The sequence below is a fragment of the Centruroides sculpturatus genome, unplaced genomic scaffold (assembly GCF_000671375.1).
Source record: "Centruroides sculpturatus isolate CEXI.00-Female unplaced genomic scaffold, Cexi_2.0 scaffold20, whole genome shotgun sequence".
NCBI lineage: Eukaryota > Metazoa > Arthropoda > Arachnida > Scorpiones > Buthidae > Centruroides > Centruroides sculpturatus.
The window spans coordinates 1,155,086-1,173,443 of record NW_019384333.1 but is presented as its reverse complement, the minus strand read 5'-3'; the positions used below and the strand labels follow the sequence as shown (position 1 = coordinate 1,173,443).

At 29.0% G+C, this 18,358-nt stretch overlaps 1 protein-coding gene across 1 annotated transcript in view; it reads left to right on the top strand.

Annotated features, from left to right (window-relative positions):
* Positions 1-4,302: 4,302 nt before the first annotated feature.
* Positions 4,303-18,358, top strand: part of LOC111631227 (cyclin-K-like) — a 23,676-nt gene continuing 9,620 nt past the window's right edge. Inside the window, exons 1-2 of the mRNA XM_023375427.1 lie at positions 4,303-4,381; positions 13,598-13,756. Of these exons, the coding sequence (XP_023231195.1) occupies positions 13,607-13,756 (150 nt within the window). The 5' untranslated portion in view covers positions 4,303-4,381; positions 13,598-13,606. The remainder of the gene's footprint in view (positions 4,382-13,597; positions 13,757-18,358) is intronic.

Here is an 18,358-nt window from a genome sequence, read left to right as displayed (position 1 = left end):
TGAGAACAAGTTTCATTATAGAAAAAATGATGTGTATAACCTAAAGGTTAAATCAAAAGGAGAGGCCAACGCCCAAAAATCTGGTCGTGACCTCATAATGTTTTTATTCCCACCCTTACGATAACTATCACAGATTCGTTCTATTTGATTATTTATTTATTCAAATGGTTTATAGGATTTTGTTAGGAAAAGAAACATATAAAAAAATTAATATTTAGTTCAATTTTAATGCAATAATTAAATTTAATGGTATGATATTAATTAGAATTTTATTTTAAATAAATTAATTCATTATAAGTATGTACTTCTGTACAGTCATTCACAAATTCTGACTTAAATGGCGGGCTTACATGGTCGAAATTTCGGAATTTGGGAACTTAGTATTTAATTCTATTCTATAAATAAATATTTGATCGAATAAGAAATGTAATAATCATACCTAAATGTTTCTCAGAGGTCAGAGAGGCCCGTGCCAGTTCCCCTTTTCAGGCCTCCCAGTATATTAATAGAATACAGCGTTCAAAAAGTACATTACACTTATTTCATATTGCAAAATTTGGCAAAAAATAGTTTTTATTGCTTAATAAACAAGCAATAATGAATGAGATTTCTTGAATGTGAGATGGTTTCTCTCACGTGATGGGCCTGATCGATCTAGACTTTAATATCTTATTGAGATATCAAAACTTTCTACTTAAAATAATAAAAAAAATAATTATATCGAAGTTTGATTAGCATTTTGATTGAGATCTAGCACATTGATATGTGAAGTTCTTGGGGCAAGAACACGTTAATTCATTCGCTTTGTCGAACATTGTTGAGTTTCTACAAACGATGAAACTTCTTCTAGACTATTAACCTGTCAATCTGCGCTAAAGTACAGGACAAATTCGAAACATGTTAACTCATTTTTTCGTCCAAAGGATTGTATAAATTACGCAAACGTACTCCAGAATGATATCTGTGGCACCTGTATAGCTACTGTTTGCACTTTTCAAGTACTTTCATCATCTAAATTGAATACAGAAAAGAATAAATTGTGTAGTGTAATAGGTCTATCACGTGATACTCTTCTAGATTCAGAAGTGGCGAACGTATGGCACGCGTACCCAAAGGGCACGTCGGAAGAAATCCTCTGACACGTTATGTATCACAGGATTTCGATTTAGCATCTGGTTTTTTCAATTATCTTTTCGATTTATTATCCGATCATCCTTTTTTTCAATCAGCTTTTTTACATTTATTCTAATTAAAGCATACGCATTTCATTTCATTAAATATAGTTACTCTAAGAGCCAAAACATAAACATGGCACGCGGATTCAAAAACGTTTGCCATTTCCGCTCTAGATGTTTTATTCCTTTTCATTGTACAAAGTACATTATAAATTTTCTCAGTCGCTGTGTTTCTATTTTCGAATTAATTATCATAATGTCAAAATAATTAATTAATTTCAGCATCTAGTATAAGTCTCCTTGAACGAATGGTATGCTATCGACATTTTATTTTTTCAATACCTTTACAGATTGTTTATATAACAGAAGGTTATTTATACAAATGCCGTAAGTAGGCGGAGAAAATTTATGTTTATTATATTCATTAACGGGCTGTCCGTTAATTGCGTATATAGTTTTTGAGCCACTTTTGATTCCCTCTCTTCTCGTTGTGTACACTGTTGTTACTTTTGGCAATCCCCTTTAATTACGTAGTTCAAGGACTCTCTGATATTAAAGTAGCAAGAACAAATTTGAACGCCACTAATACCTTGGATCAGGGGCATACGAAGTCTGTTCAAAAAGTATCGAACTTTTATTTTTTCTGCGTAAACCAATGATGCGCGNGACCAATCGGTATTCATTAATTTACGTCGCTTCTTCTTGTGTTTGTTCTGTTGGGTGTTTGTTATCCGATCATGTGTTCGTTGTCCGAACATAAAAATCTTTCGCGAAAGTGTTCGTTATCCGATTTGTTCGTTATGCGATCTGTTCGTTAACCGATCACCCACTGTATACCAAGGAGACTATTTTGAAGAGGGTTAGGGTTTTGTACCTCAAAATCAATAAATGTATTTTTGCCGACCAAAGGTCCGATACTTTTTGGTACCTCTTATTTTCGGGATGCGCAGGGCGCAGCTGCAATTCCCCTTTTTCCCTTTTTCTCCTATTAAAGCCGGGTAGCCGGGTATTTCGGGTAATAAAAAATTTTATAAAGTATCTTTTGCACCTCCCTCTAAAGATCTCCGGATCCTCCATTACCTAGGGTTGCCAGATTTCTACAATTGGATGGAAGGTTAGACACGTGAAGAAAACCCGGAAAACTCCACGTGGCCAGCCGGTTGACTAGACACAAACCCACAACCAACTACATTTTCAATGGTTTTATTTACTAGGTCTCAGGTGGACACGGGGAATGTTGGAGGTTGAACCATCTTTGCCATAGACAACACTACCAAGAATTTACATACATAAAATTATCCATGCCCAATAAATATTACTGATTAAATTTTACATTTGGTTTATGTTAAAGCCGCTTTACCAGCAAACGCGCCATTACTCCACTTATATATAAAAAAAAATTTTATTTTAATCCAGCAACGAGTTGAGCAACTTTCCCGGCTGTTATAAAATTTTATTTTAAAAAATAATCTTTTTATATTATTAATCTTAATAAATACAATTGCGTGTGACGTCATCTATTATGCTTCTATTATTAAAAATTTTTATATTATTAATTATTATAAAATGGCAAAAAGCTTAATTTTCAGAGTAGGAATGAGTTTATAAAAAATCCCTTTCAATATTATATACTATATTATGAAATGTTATATTATATTTCCCTTAAGAGATCAATACCGACCCCGTTGGAAACCCCAATGGATAAAATCACTAAACAACGATAGGCGGTCGTGGGTTCGAGCACCGCCACCGTGCCGAATATGCGGAGTTTTCTGTGTTTTCACTACGTTAGTAACGGTTGGTAACGACTTACCTTAATTTTTTCATCGTTGTTTTATTAGTAAGTCAACAATTTTGCTATTAAGATCATCTTATTCTATCGAAAATATTCTATAATTTTGTAGCAACAATAACACGAATATGCTGTTATAAAGCTAAATAGGGTAAGTTGAAATTCACGATCACTATTGGAATAAGGAATTAACACTTACAAGTTACACAGAATTTAAAGAGATTTATGCCAAAGTTAAATACTTAATTCTCCTAACATTAATTACTTTTGTAATTTTTGCTTTTATTGGCATGTTTTCATTCCTTATTATTCAGTTCAAAGGAACAAGCAGCTCTTCGCTTGCCCTTCGTCATTTCCAGACGAACGACAACCCAGAACTCACCACGTGGAGGTGGCTGCTTCAGAGTTCCACCAAGAGTTGGAAAGAATGAAACTCTCACAAGTGATTCGAATTACTTGTCGAGTTTCATTCTTCCTAACTCACACAATAAATATTTATAATTACCTCTGATTACTTTAAATTGTAATATTCTAAACTCACAGTATGTGAGTTTAGAATATTGAATAGCTTCTTTCTTCGCCCCTAGTGGGCTTTAAAAAAGCGGGAATCAGAGAGCTCTCTGCCTTCCCGTCGATGGCTTCTTTCTTCGCCCCTAGTGGGCTTTAAAAAAGCGGGAATCAGAGAGCTCTCTGCCTTCCCGTCGATGGCTTCTTTCTTCGCCCCTAGTGGGCTTTAAAAAAGCGGGAATCAGAGAGCTCTCTGCCTTCCCGTCGATGGCTTCTTTCTTCGCCCCTAGTGGGCTTTAAAAAAGCGGGAATCAGAGAGCTCTCTGCCTTCCCGTCGATGGCTTCTTTCTTCGCCCCTAGTGGGCTTTAAAAAAGCGGGAATCAGAGAGCTCTCTGCCTTCCCGTCGATGGTTTTTTTCTTCGCCCCTAGTGGGCTTTAAAAAAGCGGGAATCAGAGAGCTCTCTGCTTTATCTTTTAAAGCCCTAGTGGGCTTTAAAAGATAAGTCTTCGTAGATAAGTGTAGATGGGTCTTCGTAGATAAGTGGCCCAATGATCATTGAGTATTTGTGGAGCCACATAAGACATTTATTTTTACCGTCTGAAATCGGGAGCGGCACTTAAACGCTGTAGTATTCAGCTGTGGTAAAATATACTATTTTAATGATACTTATTCAAGTAAATTTCAAGTAGATTTCGGCACTTTCTTTCGATGCTAAATATTAATAAAAGTATTAGTAGTTTTAATAACTTATCCCAAGTTATTGTATTTTCAAAGGCAAAGCAAAATTTTCGGATTTTCTGAGATAAAAAAAAATTTTTAGAGGGCGCTTTAGTAGAAATTAATCAGATTTCAACACGATTGTTGCAATGTAAGTTATCATTTCGTCTATTAAGTATATTATCGAGGTAAGTTTATAAATATTTTATATTATTTTAGAAAATTAAGATTATCCAATATTAAAAAAAACCATACTTTTGATGGGATGAGGAATATATTAAGCCACAGTATCATAATTTCAAATAAAATTGTGGGTGAAATGTACACGTTTATGAGATTATCACTGTACATACATTAAAAAATATATTACATCATTTAATGTTACAAGAATATTGTGATTTATAAACACGGTTTTGTATGAAAACAATTTTATTTTAAAGATAAAAAAAAATGGAATTTATTGAAATTATATCATTTATTTAACTACTTATTATGTTGTTATCAAGTTAGTATATAAAAATATGAAACTTAATATCATTTCATGTGAGAAATGGATCAATAGGAAAAAAATAATTGATACTATTTGGTATATCAGTAAATGTTACTATTTGGTATATGTTAGTTACAGGATATGTCACAAGTAGTGTGACTACCACTGGATGCAATACTGAATACTGGTATGTGGTTGTGGCCTAGCCAAGTGGAGTTTATATCTGGGGTTTCTGCATGTTTGTAACATTACATAGGGGCTAGTTTCTCCTAGAAAGTCCTTCTGGGAGGCAGATTATAGATGTTGAGAGAATGCCTGCTAGTTGTATAGCTGTATATAAGCAACAAAAAAATCAGTAGTAGTAGGACAATGTTTGAAATGCCTCTACTGTTAAAAGCATTAGTTTTATTGTAGAAGCAAGGCTTTGTTTACATGAATTAGATAATACATAATCAGTCTTTGGATAAGTTTTCATCTTGTGGTTAAACTGTGTAATGCAGTAGACCACCCCTAAAACACAATAGGTACAGTACATTTCGTGTTTTACGAAATTCATGTTGTACGAGTCCTTAAATACATGAGCCAATCACAGCACGGCACGTATGCAGTTTATGGACTACGGCTGTTTGAAAGGTTTTCTTCCATAAAATTAATCGATTCTAGACTAATTTGACTCAACATTTCCAAAACACGTATAATTTTTTGGGAATAATCCATATAAACTATGCTATAAACAAAAAATTGTAGGATTACTTACCGAGTGTGCACCGTTCGACAACGCCATTACTTAAGCTTGTTTTCATCGCGGAGCGGTGCATCAAACGGCAAGTGCGTGTTTCCTGATAAATTATTTTTCTGCGAAAAATTTGCTGAACTTTGGAGACATCATTAATATAAATATAATTTTTATGGCTGTTAAATAATAAATGGTTTTTAGTAGGTCTGCTGCTCGTTTAAACTCAACGGTTTGTGCAATATCTGCTATTGGTCTAGATTCAACCAATCCTGTCGCGACACGAGTTGGCGATGACGTTTTACCGTATTATACAAGTCTCTTTTAGCGTGTTTATACGAATACGGTCACAATTTTTTCACTGTTATATACGAATCTGTATTATATGAACCTGTTTTATAGGAGGGTCTACTGTACCAATGTTGATTGATGCTTAGGGCTATGTTTGAAGCACTACAGCACTTTAAACATTGTCTTACTATTAATGATACATCCTGTAGTTTATAAATAACAAGTTTCTCAAAGCATCTTGGTTGATAAGATATATTAAAATTCAATGTAATTCCAAATTTTTAATATTGAGTTACTTCTACATTTTATTGGTGATGAATTTGACATTCGGAACATGAAGCTGAATATGTTTAAGATTCAACTAATCAACACAAGATAATAATGTCTGATTTTACATTTGTAACAACTTACTGTTGTAAATATCAAATCAGGATTAAATTTTACATAGGTAGTCCTCAATGGCAGCACTTCCGACTGTTTGTGCTCCCAACACTCCTCCTGGAGGGGAGCCGCTGGCAGGCTGCCGATTGTTTAACGTCACTAGTTATTGATTCACGGTAGTTCTTGAACAAAAGAAAAAAAGGAAACATCTACTAAAAATGTAGTTAACCTAACCTAACCTAACCAAAGTGCCACCATTGGGACTACTTAGGTAAACTTTAACCCAAATCAGACCTGCAACTATAAATAAATATTACAATATTTTTGTGAATAGTTTAACTTTTATTTTTTAAATGCTTGTTATACAGGTTAAAATATTTCATGCAAAAGCATCCATCTAGCATTATGATAAAAATCTTATTCCATAGTTTCCTGGTGCTTTGGTTTGTTCCAGAAATTGAAATATGAATTGCTCAATAATACTTATAAAGCACTCTAGAAGTGACATCACAAAATATAAAAATTTGAATAATTAAATCCTGTTAGATGAAAAATGACAAAATATATTTTTATCTCTATATCTTTTTATAAACATTTTGAAAAAGTATAAAGACAAGTACTCTTTTTCTACAAAAAAAATTACTGCCAGTATGCATATATGATGACTGAACGTAGAGAATAGTTTTTGCTGAGCAACTGCTGGCACTGTCTGTATACCAGTATCTTTCAGCTAAAAAATAGCCCTGATTGTTCCAAATTTATTTTGAAAATGTTTTATATTTATTCATATGTTTTGAATAGTATAATTTTTCCTATTGTAGATTTTTTTCACTTCTAGCTGTTTTTCTACACAGAACAGAAGAATTTAAAATAATCAAATAATACAGTTGAGCATACTTTTAGAGAGTTGGTTATTGCATATTATCTGTTATTACAAACTTTTCTATTCCTTTGAATTTGTAGTATACACATTATGTTAAAATGCTCAGGTTTTGCAAAGTTATGAAAGAGGAGTATGGAATACAATGAAATTTCTTCAAGAAAAAGGATTTAGATACCATTTGTAACCCTATTGAACATTTTCCCTCAGGTATGACATCGAGTTCCTTCTCAAGCAAACTTTTAAATCTTTGACTCAAGAAAATGCATGGTACTATTTGTAAAAAACTGACCAGAAATGTCCCACTTGGTTACATTTAGTGCATATTGCTCACATTTTTTAGTTTACTTTTAGGCAGGTCATATATATCCTTCCTATTTATTATTAAAGTCCTTGCTGTGCTATATGTTGATATATGTATCTGTCATCATTTGGGTTTTGAATAATGTCATCTATATTAAAATGAAAAGCTTTGTATTTGAAGACAGCAATAGAAATGATTAAGTTGGTTGATGAAGGAATAATGAAGATATTTTAAATTTCCTTTGAATATTTCAGCAATTTTACATTCTATCATGCTTAAGAATGGACGTGAACTGCTGGAGAAGTTCTATAACACCTTTAAGAAACTATTTGATTTTTCAATGTCTGTGTGAATGATCCCTTGGATGGTTTAAGTTTCAGAAGCAGAAATATATTAATTAATGGACTAGTTTTAAAAAATTTTGGAAAGTTTTTGATCCTGGAAATGGATGGCTTCAGTGCTTCAAAGACAGGCATGGAATAATTCTCAAATAATAATTCGAATATAAATAAGAATAATTCAAAAATAAGTGTGCAGAAAATGGAGATACTGTGAGTATATTAATAATAATAAAAGCCTGCAATTTTTGTCCAATCCAAATGAAATTTTGGTTATATTTGTTTTTTGTTCTGATGGAAAGTATAGGCTACTTATTTTGTGGAAATATTAGCCATACTTATGTTGCAGTGACGTCAGTGATGTCATTGAGTTCATGTTTGATGATGGAATTTCCATTAAGTTGCATTTTAAAATAATTGTCAAATGGCATATTTTAAACTTACTACGTTAAATTTAAAATTTAAAAAAAGATAGCCGCGTCGTGTCACTTCTACAAGTAAAAAATCTTTTTATAGTGACCATGTGACATTCTATTATCGAATCATAAGTAATGATCTAATGATCCTGTTATTTAAAATGTATTATTGTGCATTAACTATTCCTCCATGGCAGTATAGGCTACTTAATTTGTAGAAACATTAGCTACCCTTTTTGAATTTCTTGAAATCTGTACTCTTCTCAATATTTCAGTCTCTACTTTCTCATAGAAAGTAGTCTGTCATGCTTAGCGGGAGAATTTCTAGTTTTAGAAGAAAAGCTGAAGTGAAGTAGACCTTGCATTCACTAGCAAATTTCCTAGGAATTTTGAAATTTGTGAAATTCTGACTTGAAAAAATTTCACTTGAGTTAACTTAGACTCAATATTTCCCAATGCCATACATACAGGTGTTTCCCAATTTAAGAATAATTGTTACAACAAAGGTGAATGATATCTTTTGCTATTGTTAGTAATATGGCCAATGGCTCACTCACACACACACACAGGTTGGCTGCGTTTCTTTATGCAGTGCTCGAGAAGCACTTTACAGCGAATACTCTGAAACCCATTTCTAAATGCAGCGCTACAATGTTGTGAATCGTTTCTAAATGTTTGCTGCAACAAAGGTAAAGTATCTTTTATGTCCGCTACATGTGTAAAGTAAAATGGATGCTTGTATGTATAATATGATATTATGCTGTAAAAATAAAAAAACAAAGTGACTGTTAATAAAAATATTATGGAAAGGTTAAGAAGGATTAAATTTTATGAAATGACTCTGAAAGTTACCTAAAGAATAAAAAAATATTATAGTTTAAATATAATTATATATCTCCTCTCTCTTTACTTTGTTCACATTTTTGGAAAGATAAATGCTTAGTTGTTTATATCTCTTTATTTAAATATTGTAGTTCTTTGACTAAAGCATGTCTTTTGTCTGTAACTGGAATTAAAGGATAGATTACAGCATCCATGTTTTGCTCGAGCAGAAAGCATTTCTAAACTATGATGCAGCGATGTGTAGTGATATCTGCTTGTGACATCGTTTTTGCTACACTCTTGCTGCATAAAGAAATGTGGCCATTGCTAGATTATGCAAAATGTTGGGAATTGGGCTACTTTTTGAGTGGTCCAAATGATAAATGTTTGCTACGTTTTGGACTACTGTTTTTTTTTTCTGATGAATAGATGATAAGTATCGGATTTTAATGAAACTACAGATAGGTGAAAGCTTATTAACAATAAGTAATTGTACTAGTGTATATTAGTTGTTTTATTTTGTTGACTGTTTTTATTTTATGAAGTAATAAAAGTTTCCAAAAGTTCTTTCTACTATTATCTAGAAGCAGCATTAATACATGGTGGAATATATTCATTGAAGGTCATGTAGTACGGGTGGCTTCAAGTCTGCATTTAACATTATACTGTTATATTTAATTCAGTTACCTGTTTTAATTTATTTTCATTTTACTTATTTTATTAATTTTTTTATATAATTATAACTTTCTGTATACAACTTTTGTAATGTCCATTAAGATTTCACAGCTTATTATAATCTTATAAAAGAATGAAAATGTTTCTGAATAAAAATTTAATGTAGTTTCCTGAATTAAGCATTTTTTTTCTCATCTTTTTGAGAGAAAATGAACTGTTTATCTTGTTAAATCAGAAATGCAAAAGAAAAAAACACTTTTATCAATCAGCAACACATTAGTCCTTTTTACAATATTGTGGTCCACTTTGACCAGGTCCACTTTGACCAGGTCCACTTCCTACATTGTACCAACCACAAGGAACAACTCAAATATTTGGAACCATTGGAGATTAATAAAGTAACTAGAAGAAATGTGGCAATCAACTTTAGAGGTGAACTCCTCTCTTTCATGGAAGACATTCTATAACATCTAATTTTATATCTGTCTCTTACATCATCCAAATTCATCATGTGGTTGGCAATTACCAATTGAAAGAAGTTCTATTTTTTTTAACTTAGTGTTCCATCATGCTTCATTCCCTTTTTTTGATGGTCTATTATAAGCCTGACAATAACCGTTTAGCACAGGAGAAAAACATTTGTTACCGTAAGTTTTCCTTTTTTGCTGGATTTTGATATTTGTCTTGTTACTTGATCTGTTTTTGGTTGTAGAATTATGCCTTGTTTTACTTGAATAAAGACATATCTTGTTCATGTAAATAAAATTATTTTCTTACATTTTCAAACATTGATATTCCTTACAGAAGGATAATACCAAGTATATTTGGTATTTTTGTTATAGAAGGTATTATTTATGAAATGTTATACTGATTTTGCAATGATTGATGAATTACATCTATCAGTTGACAATTTGTTTTCCATTTTAGAAGATTTAATAATATAATCTATATCTGATCAATAGCCATTATAATAATTTGAATATTTGATTTCTATAACTAATTCCTTAAAACTTCAACTAACATAGATAAGAAAAAAATGAATTTTAAAGTAAATATAGTGAATTTTATAATGCTATTTATTCTGATTCTTATTAGGATAGATTAAATAAAAGTTTGCTATTTTGTTAAAAACAAAAACTTCTCCTAGAAGCAGTTTTTATTTATATTAAATATTCTAAAAGGACTGATGAACTGTGAATTCCTTTTTCTAGCTATAATTATTATTTTATTTTTACATTAGAGGTTGTTGACATCTTATAATCATAAACAGTTTTATTGTTGTTATTTTGATAATTAATCAATCTTATGAGAAAATAATTTATAATTTTGCTAGAAAAACAAAATAATATTACTGTATAATAATTTTTTTCTCATATGTCAATAAATTTTTAAATGAAAAACTGAAATAGTTTAAAGAGAAAATAAAAGTAGTGGTATTAAAAATAAAGTTAACCTATATAAAATTTGATTTATTTACACAGATGTTTAAGGTTTAATAACAGAATATTAAATTCAAAATTTAAAAAGCACATTAAAAAAAAATTATTATACTTATGTATACAGTATATACTGTTAGCTCATCTCTGGTCATCTTCAGTGGACATCGTGGCATTTTGTGTTGTGTTGTTACACTTAATACATTTTTGTTGTAATTTATAACAACTCTCTATAAACAATATTTGCTTTATACATTATAAATATAATAAGTGTTAGTAATACAGAAATATTTTAATGAAAAATATTCAATAATAATCTAAAACAAAATGTCATTTAGTAGGCATGCAATTGCACCACTAATACATAGATGATATCATATGAATTAAATTCCTTTTATGTGTCAATGTGGAGATTGTATTTTTCTCATTACTGTTAAATAATTACAAGGGTCTACAGGTATCAATGCATGGAATCATAAGTTATGTAATGATGTATTTATACTTTTCAACTACCATCTCACCTCCTGTAATGCTCCATAATGTGTTGCATGTACCTATTCTCAAAATTATGTAAAGGATATCCTAGATTGGTCTTCCTTAATTGTACGAAGGAATAATACACAGCACAGGGTTCTAAACATTACATTATTTTATTCATGATGTACAAAGCAGTGATGTAAACAGTAGGGTTTGCTATACAACTCTTTGGAAACAAAAAAGGAATCATTGTTTCCCAAGAGTTGAGATCCTATCATTATATAAAATTTTTGTAAACACTCCCACTCTCTTGTAAGGTATTATAATTATCTGTATATCCATCCATCCGTATCTACATTTCGTAATTTGTGGATAGCTCCTATGTATATAGAACAAAGAATTATATAAATAATTGCATTAAATAGCTATGTACAAGAATGATACTTGAGGTTAGAAAAATTCATATAATTTAAGTATTTTAATTAAAAAATGACTTTTAAAAATTAAATTTTAAAAGCAAAATGGAACTGTACTGCAACAAAACCAGATCATCACCATTATCATCATTGTCTAGAACAGAAATTGTTTTCAAATATAATAAACTTCCTGAAGCCTGATACTTTGATACTCAGCTGAACGATCACTGTAATTAATCAGTCTATATGTTAAATTTTTCATTAGAGGTAGACGTTATGCACCATCTCTTATCTAAATTAATAATTTAGATAGATGGTACCTAATGTCTACCTCTAATGTCAAATTTCTTAATATATAGCCCAATTAATTATGGCACTCATTTGGTTGAGAAATTGTTTTCATCTGAAACAATTATAAACATGAGTCTAATTAGGAAAATATTTAATAGATGTAATATGCATATATTTTGATAATAGTTATGACAAACATAAACAAAAATACTCTGTAGGTACTTGAAACTGTCAATTAAATCTCTGAAGTGAGAGAGAAAAAATAGCAGTATTTTCAATATGCTGATGTGTATGATTGGCAGAATATAGATCTCATGTAATACATAAATGATAGAAACTTTGATTTGATTGGCTGTGGTGACATTTCTTATATATATATACAGTAGAGCATCGATTATCTGACCCCCGATTAACTATCACCTTGGTTAACCGACCGCATTCTAGTCGGCAAATTCAAATGTCTGCTAGTGATGTGGCGCTACAATATTTGGCTATGTCTTGGCTACTTTAATATTATTTTTGTGTTTTAGCTGGCAACATGGATTGACCATGAAAGGTAGCCAGTATTTAAATGAGGCTTAATTTTCTAATTCTTAACGATACAATAGCGACAATTATTATTTAAAAAAAAAATTTTATAGTCTTAGCATGGAGGAAAATTCAACGCAGAGTAGGTTAATAGCGATATACTAATTACATGGGATATACTAATATACTACATTAATAATGGATTTTTTTCATACTTTTCGGTTATCCAACTTTTCAATTATCTGACCAACCCCAGTCCCCAATTGAGTTGGATAATCGATGCTCTACTGTATTTTTGAAAGAACAAAATATTTTACTTTTTCAAGATTTTTGTTTTTTTTATGAATATATTCAATGTCTTTTTTGATTATATTATTTCTTTTTCTGTAAGAAGTCTGTTTCTAGTAGTCACATTCAGTAAGACTAATGTAACTTACATATATATATATAATATAATGTGTTCCTTTTTGAATTTGAAAATGCCGATAGCAACTGATATGAAAATTTGCAAATATTTATTATTCTACACTGAATACTTTTTCTTTGTGTTTATTCTATAAATTTTCATGATTTACTAATATACGTGTAGCCATAAAAACAAATGTGGCTTTGAAATTGTTTGTATCCTTCTACATTTAAAATGTAAAAGAATTTATTCTGTTTATAGTATTCCTTTTAGCTGATGAACTTCAAAATGATGGTCAATAATCTTTCTAATTAAATGGTATTTTTGCTCACCTTTAACAGAGTATATATTTATTTTGCTGTAGACTTTTGTGAACTTTCATGCTAATTGAATATATTTTTCCTGTTCATACAATATTTATCATTAAAATAAATGTTATGTTAAAGCTTAATTTTTATTATCATACTTTTTTAGTTTTGAAATTTTAGTGAATCATCAATTTACTTTCATTATTTTTCAGATTTAAAAAATGCCAAATTGGTATTATGACAAAAGAGAATTAAAATCAACTCCATCCTATGCAGATGGTATTGAATATGAGACTGAACAGAGGTATCGAAGAGAAGGTGCGCGATTTATCATAAATGTTGGTACCAGAATGGGATTGTATCCTTTAAAAATAAATTATTTTTAATGAAAATTTTAAAAATAAATTTCAACAATTATGTTACTTTATAAATGATAATTTGCAATAAGCGTAAAATATGACATAGATAAGAAAACTTATTGCAATATATTATTACTGAGGTAAGTATAAAAATATCAATAATCAGTTTAGTGTATCATTACTATATTATATATTTTAAACTATTATGAAAGTAAATTGTATTTGCTTTATTTATTTTCAAATTTGATAAGTGAAATTATTTGTCTACTGATTACCTCTCTTAATATATTATAGATATATAGAAAAATAAATAGCATTTCTCTATCTTTCATCTGTCATCTCACATTAAGCAAATAATTCATTGTTATATTTAGTTTGTCTTGATTATCTTGGTTATGTATTCAGATGTTATAAAATAATTTTGTATAAATATGCCAAAATTTAAATTCCAGATTGTATCTTCATTAAAAATTAAAAAATATATATTTTAGATTAATAATAGTTGACCACCAATATATATATATATATATATTGGTGGTCAACTATTATTATTAATCTGGTTCCATTGCTAATCTGGTACTAATTTTGGCTAGCATAACTTCAAATTTCTCGGGTTGCCACACCAATCTGCTGCTATTATTTGATGGTGCTGAGCATTGCCAGAAGTATGATAATTACAATATTGTTTTTGTATGCTAATATTTTATTAGGTACAATATATAATAGTACTTGTGTGATAATGACAAATTGTTTATGGTAATTTGACAAGGATTTTCGTCTAACATTTCTTTTTTCTTTGTTAATCAACTTGTACAGATATATGGGGTATTTTAGAGATAGGATGAGGTGGTTAGTTGTTGGGTTAAGCATATTCTAACCTGATCACTTAACAAATACAATCCAGCAAAATCACTAATTCAACATTCTGTAGGTCCCAATAATGCCTGATTAGTAATGGTCAACCTGGACTAAATTTTCTAGAACTTCCTGATTTCAACAAAATGATATTCATAAATCAAAGATAATTGATAATAGCTAGTAGTGATAATCTATACAGTAGAGTCCTAAAATTCTACTGTTATTGTCATTTTATTCAAAAAAAAAATACATGTAATCTAATTTTTTTATCTATAACTTAATACTAGGATCAAATAAGTTATTGTTCTTCACTGGCAACACTTGATAATATCATCAGTTCCTTGTGTTAACAAGGAATTTAACTCTTTTTTTCAAGGTGCCACTGCACAATACTATGACGTGAATGCCACTAACTCAAAAGTAGCCTGTTGATAGTTTTGATATATATAAAACAATACTAATTTTTTTTAATGTTTTCTAAGTTATTTTTAAGTTATTGTTACATTATGTTATGTAAGTTAAGTTTTAGTATCATTTCCCTTCTCTCTCTCTTCCGTCGCCAGTTTACACCTCCACCATTGTCTATCCTCAAAGGTAAAGTGCAAATAAAACTACATTTTGTTTTTATCAATTATTATTCTATTATGGTTACTTATACATTTACAACTACAAAATGCATTTTTAATGTTTTCCTTACTATAGTTATTATTTTTTAATGTACTACTTAGCTTTAATTTGAGCGTGTTTTTCGTGTTGGAACGAATTATTTGGTTTTACATGTAATCGTATGGGGGAAAAAATGATTCACCTTATGACATTTTCATGATACGATCTCAGTTTCGAAACAGATTAATTTCGTATCCTGAGGTACCACTGTACTTTTGTTAACAAAAGAAATTTAAAAAGAGAGCAAATAAAAATGTCAATTAGGAGTTTTTTTTCTGGAAAAATTTCTGTTGTATGAACTGTGTTCAAGTAAATTGTATGAATTTACTCATAATTTAGAATAGATTTATTTTTATTTTTCAAAATTCAATCTGTTGTTATTCTATTATTATATATATTGCAGCTAGATTTTTTTTTACTAGATCATATAATATTATAGTATATGTATTATATATACCTTTATTTTAGAAATTGTAAAATATTTCAACTTTGATCAATTTATTCTTCTAAAAATAAAAAAAAAATGTATAAAACAAAGATATAAACATAAATCAGAAGAATAAAAATAAAATTTTAAGATCAATATTTTATCTTATATGACATAATCTAATTCAATCGAATGTCTCTTGGCAAAACAAAGACTTTATATATACACTACTTAGCTATTGTATTCTGATTTTGATTATTTAAATTTAGCATTTAATGCTATAAATTCAGTTCAAAAAAATTTTTATTTTTACATTTGAGATAAACATTCATTTTTAAATTATTGACATATTTAAAGCTATTATAATTATGACCCTATCAAATTTATTTCTTTCAAAAAAAGATTTTGATATGAGGCTGCCCTTCAATTGTTGTTAACTTCATAACAACATAAATTTATTTTACTTAAAAATTAATTAGTAATATTAACGAATGTAATTTCTAGTTTATTTAATATTTTCTTTGTCACAGTTGACAGTTGTCTTATTCAGAAGTTTTCTCAACTTTAATTGCTATTGATTTTCTACACATTTTTTTTTTTTTAAATAGTTATAACCATTAATTATAATTATTTAACACAATTATCAATCAATTTAAAGTGAGGCAATTATTTGTACTAATTAAGTAATGCATTAAAGAATAAACAGTAAGAATGTGAAAAAATCTATTGAAATGAATTAATTTATTTTGCATTCTTTAGAAATAAAAACGATAACATAAAATTTTTATTAAGTATTTTAAAATGCTGATAGCAATGTTCTATTCCTAGTCTAGTTTGCAGAAACCAAACTGTTCTAATTTTTGAAAATAAATTTTAATTTTCTTCTGATTAATAGTTTATAGTTACTTTATGATCACAAACCGTAAATTTGATTAATAGTTGGATAGTTTTAATGTATTTTTTTCAATTATTTAAGCCAACTTAAAACTGTAACGTATTAATTTTAGATATAATTACTTGATCTCGATATCAGCAATAATTTAAAGCAATAAAAATGCATATTGAAATGATTTTGTATCAGTGTTTAGTATAGATTCTATTAAGAAGATTTAAATCCATATGTTTAATTCTAATTTAAGTCAGTTTTCTTAGTACCATGAGAGCTTGATGCTAAACTTCACATACAAGATTTGCTACGTAGTGTGTTAATTATGAAATATTTAAATGGAAGTGATATACAGAAGAATTACAGAAGAATTTCTGTAATTAAAATGTTCTAATGTTCTTATTTAAAACTATAAAAATACTTTAGGAATAATTTGTTGTTTTATAAGCATAGTGCATACTTTTATTATTAATGCATGAAGAATAAAAAAAATCATAAGTGACGAGGAAAAATGTAAACATTTTTTAAAATGAGAATGATTGAAGAATTGAAATTTTTATTTTCTTTTATTTTTTAAACTTTATCGTCATCAAATTACAAATACACGAATCTTGTACAGTCTGATATTTTGAAATTTGGAATGTTTCAAACCTGCTGTTCTTAATTTGTGGATCAACCACCAAGACAGTGCTGTTAGTAGCATCAAAATTGGCAAGTTTGTTTACATTTGTAGTCAAATGTTTTTGTTATTACAGTCAGATCTTGATTTAATATCACCATTTGTTATTTTCTGAAATTGTCATTAAATTTAACATGGCAATAAACTGAAGTATCACAATAATAGAAATTATACTTGTGTGTAGCAATGAAGTTACACAAACTCAAGTCTGGGAGTTTAAAAGTCACATTTTGGTGATGATCATTGCATGTGCAATGCAAAATTCATACGTTTAATAATTCAAACATACCAAAGAGCTCTTTAATATTTCTGAGGAAAATCTGTTAGTACTTTGGAGGGTGCAATATCAAAATTTGACTAAGTTTAAGAAAATTATTCTTTTGAAGGTTTAAGATTGATTTTCTTCTTTATGGTTTAAATGCTAAATTTGTAAAAGTTTATCTGATGTTTTGTTTTTTACAAACTTTATTTTCCTAGTATGTGTTTTTTCTGAGTACTGTTGCAGTTTCCTGGTTGAAAACCAGTGTTAATCTGCACTAATTATTTAAGTTTTTTCAATAAGTTTGAACTGAAGTATTAAATTGTTTAAAATATCAAATACAAAAATTAATATTTAAATAATTTATAATTTAATATTTAAAATGTTGGAACGAATTATTTGGTTTTACATGTAATCATATGGGGAAAAATGATTCACCTTACGACATTTTCATGATACGATCTCAGTTTCGAAACAGATTAATTTCGTATCCTGAGGTACCACTGTACTTTTGTTAACAAAAGAAATTTAAAAAGAGAGCAAATAAAAATGTCAATTAGGAGTTTTTTTTCTGGAAAAATTTCTGTTGTATGAACTGTGTTCAAGTAAATTGTATGAATTTACTCATAATTTAGAATAGATTTATTTTTATTTTTCAAAATTCAATCTGTTGTTATTCTATTATTATATATATTGCAGCTAGATTTTTTTTTACTAGATCATATAATATTATAGTATATGTATTATATATACCTTTATTTTAGAAATTGTAAAATATTTCAACTTTGATCAATTTATTCTTCTAAAAATAAAAAAAAAAAGTATAAAACAAAGATATA